Source organism: Patella vulgata, chromosome 1 (genome assembly GCF_932274485.2).
Source record: "Patella vulgata chromosome 1, xgPatVulg1.2, whole genome shotgun sequence".
Lineage (NCBI taxonomy): Eukaryota > Metazoa > Mollusca > Gastropoda > Patellidae > Patella > Patella vulgata.
In genome coordinates this window covers 75,380,232-75,389,986 of record NC_065879.2, presented here as the reverse complement: position 1 = coordinate 75,389,986, position 9,755 = coordinate 75,380,232, and the positions used below count along the sequence as shown (strand labels likewise).

The 9,755-nt window shown below is 37.1% G+C and overlaps 1 protein-coding gene across 1 annotated transcript in view; it reads left to right on the top strand.

Annotated features, from left to right (window-relative positions):
* Positions 1-400: 400 nt before the first annotated feature.
* LOC130013158 (aquaporin AQPAe.a-like) overlaps positions 401-9,755 on the top strand; it is a 49,104-nt gene continuing 39,749 nt past the window's right edge. Inside the window, exon 1 of the mRNA XM_056101806.1 lies at positions 401-912. Coding sequence (XP_055957781.1) covers positions 703-912 — 210 coding nt within the window. The 5' untranslated portion in view covers positions 401-702. The remainder of the gene's footprint in view (positions 913-9,755) is intronic.

Below are 9,755 nucleotides of genomic sequence, written 5' to 3'. Positions count from 1 at the left end.
TTACTAGTTTTTTCAGTTGCGAAATTAAACTCACCAATGACCAATAACACAATTACTGATCGATTAATAATCAGAAATAAAACCCTATTATTTATCCCTACATTGTATTATACAAGGCGAATGAGTTCAGGTGTCCCATTGGTCACCACAGCCACTAACTAGGGGGTTTCATGTCTGCTTCCACCGAGAAGTCGATTAGTCGATAATGTGCCTAAATGAGAAATGAATTGATAATTGATTGATATGTAGTAACTGTAAGAATTAAGTTTGCCTTGATCTTTTTTTCTAAACGACAGAATGAGTTGCGTTTTAAGTCACGTGACGACAAACGACCAATCAATTATAAGCTAAACCGCGTGTCTATTATGTGATATATGAGATCTATGTACACACACTTGTATAGTGACGTCTGCTCGTGAATCAATTGTTTCGTCTGCTATAAGTTGTGCTGTAAAAGGAGTTTGTGCAATATTTTCAGAATTCTGGAATAAAAACCTGACTCTCTGCTGAAAGTTCAACGTTTTAGTTGAAATTTAGAAACTTCCTTTGAATACAGGCTGTACTTAAAATTCGAATACAGAACTTTTTCTTTTAAAACACTTTTATTTGGAACCTCCATAGATATTCTTGCCAGATATCAAAAGTGCTAATTAACTGCTAATAGAGTTTTAAGGGTGTAAATTATCAAATTATTTAAAGAAAATGGATGCGTTATTTATATATGTCTCCAACAAGCTAGAGGAAATTAAATATGGACCTCAAGATGGGAAAAGTAAATTAATTAATCTTAAAGAAATGAAAAGTTTTGCGTTCTGGAGAGCCGTTATCGCCGAGTTCCTTGCCACTATGTTATTCGTCTTTTTGGGAGTTGCATCAACCTTAGGTGGGAGCGGTGAAGCTAAAGAAGTTAAGGTAAGAATTATTTTAATATTACAGTGATAAGCTGAAAGGGTGGGGATTTCGGGACTAACATGGTTCCACTATTCCGTTAACCCACCAACTTCTTAAAGAGTAAGTGAAACTGGACATCTCGAAGAAAACCAGCGAGGTCTGGCAAGCGTATTGTGGTCGGACGAGTCTCAATTTAAGTCTGACCAACAATGAAAATCACACCCTTTTATGAAACCTTTTAATTTGTTGAAACTATCCGAGACTGTATGTGCATCTGATTCAATCGCCAGAGAAATTGAATAATTCAGTGGATTTCTTTTTATTTTATCATTGCATTATTAATCATAATATAATAGGTTTTGGGGAACTTCTAGTCTACATAATTTCAGTAATACCCTAGAAACAGTATAATTTCAGTAGTCAGCCACGGTGGAGGTCGCGGGTTCGCTCCCGGCGTTGGCCGAGAAAGTTCTTCGGGATTTTCCGGCGTTGTTTGCTCTTGTCAGTTGTGCAGGACGGAGGGCCTGTCAAGGACAGCGGTCTAGTCGTTCGGATGGGAAGGAAAACCGAAGTCCCATGTACACATTGACGTGCACGTAAAAGATCCCTTGGCAGTTGGAATTTACTGCCAAAATTGCCCATCTTCATTAGCCCAGTCGGAACAGGACAGTAGGACGAAATAATCTATCACCGAAATGATTTTGTGACTATTCCTAGTATAAACTGCAATGTCCTTAATATGTAGTACCGGTGTTTATTGAACCCAATTCCACCCATGATATGTGTTAATTATTGTCATTGTTAGTACCTAGAAATTAACGCCTATTGTTGTCTTAAAAGGGTTCAAAGAGTAGATGTTAACGAAATTCGATTAATCGATTAATGTAAGAAATTCGGAATCAGAAACAGAATTAACGCGTATGAATGTAGTCTAAAATGTATCTTCTATAGATCAAATATAATGAAATGGGGTTTAACGTCCTACTTTTCTGCATCGACTGCAGAGCTAACGAAGACGGGCATGCGCCATACAGTGAGCAATGACGAAAATTGTCCGGCCTACACTTATTTCGATTTCCAACTGCCAAGGGGATCTTTATCGCGGTAGCTGCAATGTGTCAATTGTAGCCGTAAATAAGAATTATCACGGCTACAATTGACACACTATTCGAGGCTTTGAGCAAGTAAAATAAGGTTCAGTTGCAAATTTTCAACACATATCATTACAGTTTGCGTGGAAATAAGTAGTTATGTTACAAATAGTGAAGAATGGAACACTGAATCTTAATCTTATCTAATCGAACAGTTTTTCTGTCTTTTCGAGTGACGTAAAATCACGTGATTCTGGTTCGACGGCCATTTTAAAATGAACAGAAATTTCGCATAGCACAGGTGGGTTTAATCAGAAATGAAATGAAATGAAATGGGGTTTAACGTCCTACTGTTCTGCTCCGAACTGGGCTAATGAAGACGGGCATACGCCATACAGTGTGCACTACGGCCTACTCTTATATCGAATTCCAACTGTCAAGGGATCTTTTACGTGCACTCCAATTTGTACACGGGACCTCGGTTTTTCGTCCCATCCGAACGACTAGACAGCTGTCCTTGTCAGGCCCTCCGTCCTGCATCACTGACAAGGGGGAACCACGCCGGAAAATCTGGATGAACTTTCTTGGCCAATGCAAGGATCGAACACCCGACCTCCAGGCTAGCGATCCAGCGTCTTACCCACTTAGCCACGTAATCCCCCTGGGTTAAATCAAATCATATAGTTATGCGGTAAGGTTTCACCTTTATTTTAATGGGAATTGAGGTCAGTGTAATTGGAAATTAAGGGAGTTATAGGCCAGTAACTTTTTTGTAGTCAAATAACTACAAAACTTGCTCAAAGGAAGGCCTTTGGACGGTCGACTACTGTGGCTGGAGCAAGACGGAAGACATCAGTAGTGGAACCATTTCTATAGTGTGGTATGCACTTGCAGACCACGGTTTTTCCTCTTGAGTCTAGAGTGTTTCCTTGGTAGACCCTCCTTCCTACCCTGTCCTGCACTACTGACAAGGGGAAAACGGACTCTAAAATCCGGGGGAACTTTCTCAGCCATCACCTCACCGGTATCGAACCGGCCGGGACATCCTAGTGAGTGAGCAAGTGACATACGCACCGAGCCACCGTGAAAATGTCAAATCTAAGGAACAAGTTAAACAGAGTCGTGTCACTTTGAATAGAATAGAGCAATTACAAGGTAATGGAATCCCAAGTTTAATATTACATACACCTCAATATATCACTATCCAGTCTGTATAGCACATAAACTATAAAATGAATTATGATTTTTCTACACAACCATAGAAAAACGCACTTTGTTCAACTATTCAGTACGCCACTATTTTACAAGTTGATAAAGTACAGAGTTCATATTTACAGAATATGTTCCTCGACAGTGGGGCGAAGTATTAAAGCCGACAGAAAATGAAATGAAATGGGGTTTAACGTCCTACTGTTTTGCTCCTAAACTGGGCTAATGAAGACGGGCATACGCCATACAGTGTGCTATGAGGGAAATTTTGCCCGGGCAGCGGCGCTACGGCCTACTCTTATATCGAATTCCAACTGCCAAGGGATCTTTTACGTGCACGCCAATTTGTACACGGGACCTCGGTTTTTCGTCCCATCCGAACGACTAGACAGCTGTCCTTGTCAGGCCCTCCGTCCTGCATCACAGACAAGGGAAAACCACGCTGGAATATCTGGATGAACTTTCTCGGCCAATGCAGGGATCGAACACCCGACCTCCAGGCTAGCGGGCCAGCGTCTTACCCACTTAGCCACGTGATCCCCGACAGAAAATGAAATGAGGTTTCGCGTCCTACTGTTTTGCTTTTACTGGGCTATGAGGGTAAGTCTGTCCGGAAAGCGGCGCTACGGCCTACTCTTATGTCGAATTCCAATTGCCAAGGATTCTTTTACGTGCATGCCAATGTGTGCACGGGACCTCGGTTTTTCGTCCCAGCCGACACGACTATACGTTGTTCCCTACAAGGTCCTCCGTACATAGCCGACAGAAACGAGAGTTAATTTTATTTTCCGTTGGTTTAACAGGGATACAGCTATAACAATTTCTTATTGTTGTTTACATAAAGTTGTTAATTTCCTTGATTTTCCCACCTGATTAAAACACAGACCCTATTTGGTTTCGTTGTTTTTAATTCAAAATTTCATTTTACTTGTCTTTACTACACTAGGATCTGGAAGAGTTGCTATATTACCGGCGTTTTAGTCATAGTAAACAATCATTGAAATTAAAATTCGTAAACAAACAAACTTCTGCTTAATCTTTGGAAACAAAAATAAATCATATTGGTCTTGTCTCATCACTAATAGAAATAACCAACACGTCGGCCAACATAATTCAAAACTTTAATTTTACATACTACAGAGGCCTAGCTCCTTTAAAGTCCGAGTGCGACAAGAAATCATTTATTTTTGGTTCATCTGCGTCTGGTTAGTAGAATATTTAACTACGATAACCATTAATAAAAACATCAGAATTTTGACTTTTCTAACTCATTAGTTAATGGATAATCAGATTAATACCCAGAAATAAAACTGGTAAACAAGTCTACTTCCGCTTTATCGTATCCATTAATAATTGAAATAATACATAAGATCAACCAATTTCAATACCTTATTTTTTTACCTAAATCAAAGAGTTTTAGATCCTTTAATGTTTGAAAAGAGACTACATAAATAATCTACTCCCGATTACTACGGTGGAATTGTGAATGGCGCATAATACGAATATTGACTCAATGTAATAACTGCAATACACAATTTAAATCAGAATCAAGCTCTTTTTGCGTTTGATAAATGTTTAAAGGAACAGTCCCAATTTCACATCGTGGCCCCAGCAAATCAAAATGTGAAGAAAGAGGCTCGCGATTTAAGTGGAAAGTTTGGAAATAATAATCGCTAAAACAGTTTATTGAGGTTACATGCCTCTTCCAGGTCGTTCACCCCAAGTTTTTCATTGAGAGACCTGATATAGTTTGTAAGGCTTTATCAGGGGGTAACCAGGAATAATGTGCAAAAGTAGGTTTCCCTATGGAAAATGACAAAAAACGAAAGTATAGCGGCTAGTTGTCTTTGCGCACGCCTCTGAATGACTGATTGGTTTGTCCAGGCATAAAATAATTACTAGTCACACAGCCCACCCCAAATTCTAAATGATATGGGGTTTAACGTCCTACTTTTCTGCCCCGACTGGGCTAATGAAGGCGGGCATATGCCATTCAGTGTGCTATAAGGGCAGTTTTGCTCGGACAGCGACGCTACGGTCTACTCTGAAAAATTCCAATTGCCAAGGGTTCTTTTACGTGCACGCTGTTTTTCGTCACATAACGACTACACGTTGTCCCTTGCCAGACCCTCCGTCCTACATGACTGACAAGTGGGGAACAAGCCGGAAAATCCCGATGAACTTTCTCGGCAGCACCGCCTGGATCGAACACGGGACCTCCAGGTTAGCGAGCCCACGTCTTACTCACTGAGCTACGCGGTTCCCAAAATCAGAATCAAGTTTTGTTTTGCGTTTGATATGATTGTTTAAAGGAATAGTCACAGTTTCACACTGGGTCTTCGAAATATGATTGTTTACATATGCAAATCTGTTTCCCACTGGAAAATAACTAAAAAAAAACTCCGAAAGTATAGCGGCTAGTTGCCATTGCTAGTTGCCTCTGAATGGTAGATAGGTTTGTCCAGGCAAAAGGGTATTGCTGGTTACACAGCCCACTCTTAACTCCAATAGATTCTTGGGAGTGGAATAGCCGGTTCTACCAGTCTTCCACATGGAGTATATCTAGAGTTTCTCCTTTAATAAACAGTTCTAAAAAGTATTACTTGTTGTTGACAATGGAAGGATCATAAATATTAGTAAAATCTGATAAAAACGATACTAGTTTTATAGCTCCCTTCAAAAAGACAGGTTAATGGTAGCGTAATTTATATAATATACTTATATATCATGTTTAATGTAAGTATAACGATCGTGTTTAATGTATATATAACGGTCGTGTGTTACAAGGAGTTATAACCAAGGACAAGAGGATTATCAAGTATTGCGGCATTATATGTTCATAAATCTACAAAACCAACAAGTAGCATCTAAATTAAAAAGGAAATTCTGCTCAGAAAAACATATCTGTATGAAGTCCAACATATTTAATAAATTAATAACAAAGCAAAATCTTAGAGATCCATTAAACCCAACATAACAGGCTTCATTTTACCCAATTGTCTAAAAAAAAAAAGAAAAAAAAACTAGAACTGCGAAGCAGTAATGACGGGTTTCACTGGTGCCGCGTTACCATTGAACTTATGTCACTTTTGGTGCTATGTTACCCTTGAACTCATCGCTTCCAGTACCAATGGAACCGATAAATAGATATGCACAAACTTTGCACGCATCAAATAAAATGGAAGCAGAATCAACCAAATCCAGCAATGTCAATTCATTTTATACATGTGTTACATGTAAGTGATCCTGACAAAATTACATTACTTCCGGTGATAATGAAAAAGTTCAATTAGTTTTATGAAATCAGAAATGGCATAAGGCATCACATGGTGAAAATTTTATCTAAATCGAATAATAATTGCCACTTTTATAGACCAAAAACCTTAAAAAGTGACTTGTAGAAAATCGTCTATTTCTCTGCAACCGTACAAGTTAGAAACCATATTTAGGTATCTGTATGATCGTTTGGGTTCAATCTATGCGTTGACTGGAATCAAATATCATAATTTTAAATACTTTACAAATCAGACGCATTTGAATAAAATATCTGCTTTGGGGGCTAAAAATACAGTTTTCGCCAAAATGACGTTACTTCCGGTGATAATGAAAATCTTAAATTACTTGTATGAAATCGTAAATGGCATTAGGTATCACACAGTGAAAATTTTATGAAAATCGAATAATAATTGACACTTTTATGGACCAAAAACCTTGAAAAGTTACCTGTTGAAAATCGCCTATTTCTCCGCAACTGAACAAGTTAGAAACCATTTTATGATATCTATATGATCCCATGGGTTCATTCTATTAGTTGTTTGGAATCAAATATCCAAATTTTAAATAAATAACAAATACGACTCACCTGAATAAATTATTTGTTTCGAAAGCTATAAATATAGTTTTTGCCCAAATTACGTCATTTCCGATGATATTGAAAATGTTATGGTTTGACCTAGTCACAATTGACATTACGCATCAAATGGTATCACTTGTATGATAATCCAATAATAATTGACTCTTTTACAGGCAAAATAGCGTAAAAAGTGACACTTGCAAAATTGACCATTTCTCGGCAACTGCTCATATTACAAACTAATTTTGAGATAGATTCTCTTCGTATGAATTAATGCTACAAGTTTATGAAAGTCAAAAAGAAATATTTAAAAATATGAAACGCCTGAATGGGTTGTAAATAGCTCAATTTTACACCGTTTTTCACCTTTAAACCGAAATGGCGCAAAAATGAAATCGAAATTAAAAAAACCACTTCCGACTTTTTTTGCCCCTTTACATGGCGCAACTTCTTTCTTTTTACTTATTTTAAAAAAATAATATTTGCTTTCGAAAAGACGTACCTAACCGCCAAAATTGTAGTTTTGGTCAAAATTACGTCATTTCCGCTGCTGACAGAAAGCTTTATCGGTAATAAAAAAGTTGAGACTTTGCACTTTGTTTTATACAAATCGAGCAATAAAAATTAACCTAGAACCCATAAACTGAATTAGCCAATAGCGGCCAAGGTGAATTATCGATACAAAATTTTTTCATATTTTTGCTCCAATTACATGACCCTTTAATTATAGGTAGAGCGCCATAAAAAAATATTAATAAATAAAAAAGTTTTTTGTCAAAATTTGGCGCCTAATATCTTCGGATTCTTCGAAGATTAATCGAAAATCAAAAATCTAAACAACCGTAGCAATTTGCCGTGTCTCGGGCTATGTCAAAATGTCTCAAATGTTAAAATCCGACAATTATTGTTAATATTACGGCAATATTTCAAAAAACGACAACTTCGGTGATTTCGGACATTTCGCATTGTCACAAAAAGTTCGAAATAGCCTTAATCTCTAAGTCACACCCACTTTCCGAGTAAAACCGAAGACATCGAGTTGATCCGTCAAATAGTTTCTGAGATAATATAATATGCTCAAGTGGAAAAAAAAAACCCACATGATTTCTTCTAGTCTCTTGTTATCGGAAGTGACGTCATATTCTGGCAATGATCGACGTGACAGTTTTTAATAGACCGAGTATTATATTATGGTTCTTTCTTTTTCTTTCGGCAGACGGAATTAAAGATTTACCTTAAATGACATTTAACGGAAATGACGTCATATTCTGGGAATGGAGAATTAGAATTTAATTGACCCATGTTATTTTATAATGAATTGAATGTGTGCCTTTAGATGACGTTTACTATTTATATTACGTGGGGTAACCTTTTAGTTGGATATTGACCTTGTAGGCAACACAAAGTCCATTGTTGACCGATGTCCTATTAGTGTAAATATTTGACGGGGATCTATTTCATTTAAATTGGCAATTCACAAATCACGTGGCTGATTATTTATGCTGTGTGTTTGTAACATAAAAAATAGAAAGGAAAGGAATGGAGGACTTTAACAGATCAACATAATATTTCGGTCACCATGGAGACTAACATACGGTTAATTTTGTCTATGGTCACGTGTGCAATGCTGGGAAGGAGAATATTACTCGGAGAGTAGCGTCGCCGCCCCCAATTCATGGAATTCCAATGTCAATCCGCACATTGGTGGAATTCCGGCGCTACCTATGACATATTTAAAGGCAACGGGGCTTGAAAGCTTTCAAATTTTTTTTTTTTATAAAACACGTTGACTGCGACCGGCCACATTTGATTGCGACAGAATTTATAAATTTGTAGCTGTTTTAACCAGTGCAGGACTAACGAGTTACTCGACAGAGCCTCTTTACTTGTTACAGCAAAGGTTTATAGGTTTATGACAATATGTCATTAATTAAAATAACACCTTTTTTAAACTGATAATTGTATCGGAATATCAAAACTGTTTGCTAATTAGTTCGATCGAATGTCTCTTTGTTTGGTTGACCACAATAATAACACAATTCACGTATCACAAGGGTGGGTAATTTATAGAGTACTAGTGACAGGGAAATTATAAATGATGTCTCCCCAGGGGCCATCCTTTTCTTAAACCTAAAGGTTCTAAAAATTGGTTGATTTTTGTTTGAAAAAGAAATCATTTCCGTCATTAATACGCATGTACTTGATACATGACGTCAGGTCCATAACATAAAGACTAAAGTACTTTAAAACCCGTGATTGCAAAAATAACTATGTCCGCAATTGATGAACACTGCACTTTATTGTCACTACATGTACCTTATAAGAAGTTTAATTTTCATATTCATTGATATTTTTTTATGTGGTTAAAATCGTTCGTAATCCATTTAGGATGCACAAACTTCGTCATGTTGAGAATGTCTTTTAAAAACCGTGATTGCAGAAATAACTATGTCCGCAATTGATGAACGTTGTGCATTTTATTGTTACTACCTTATAAGAAAATTAATTTTCAAATTCTTTGATTATTTTTTCTTTCGGGTAAATTCGTTCGTAATCCATTCAGGATGCACTAACTTCGTCATACGGAGAATGTATATCAAATTTGAAATGATATTTATATAGACAGCAAATCGTTTTATTAATGCATGTGGTCACTATTTATTATTTTATTGTTATACGTAGAGGTAAGCACACTTCAAATACCCATTTCT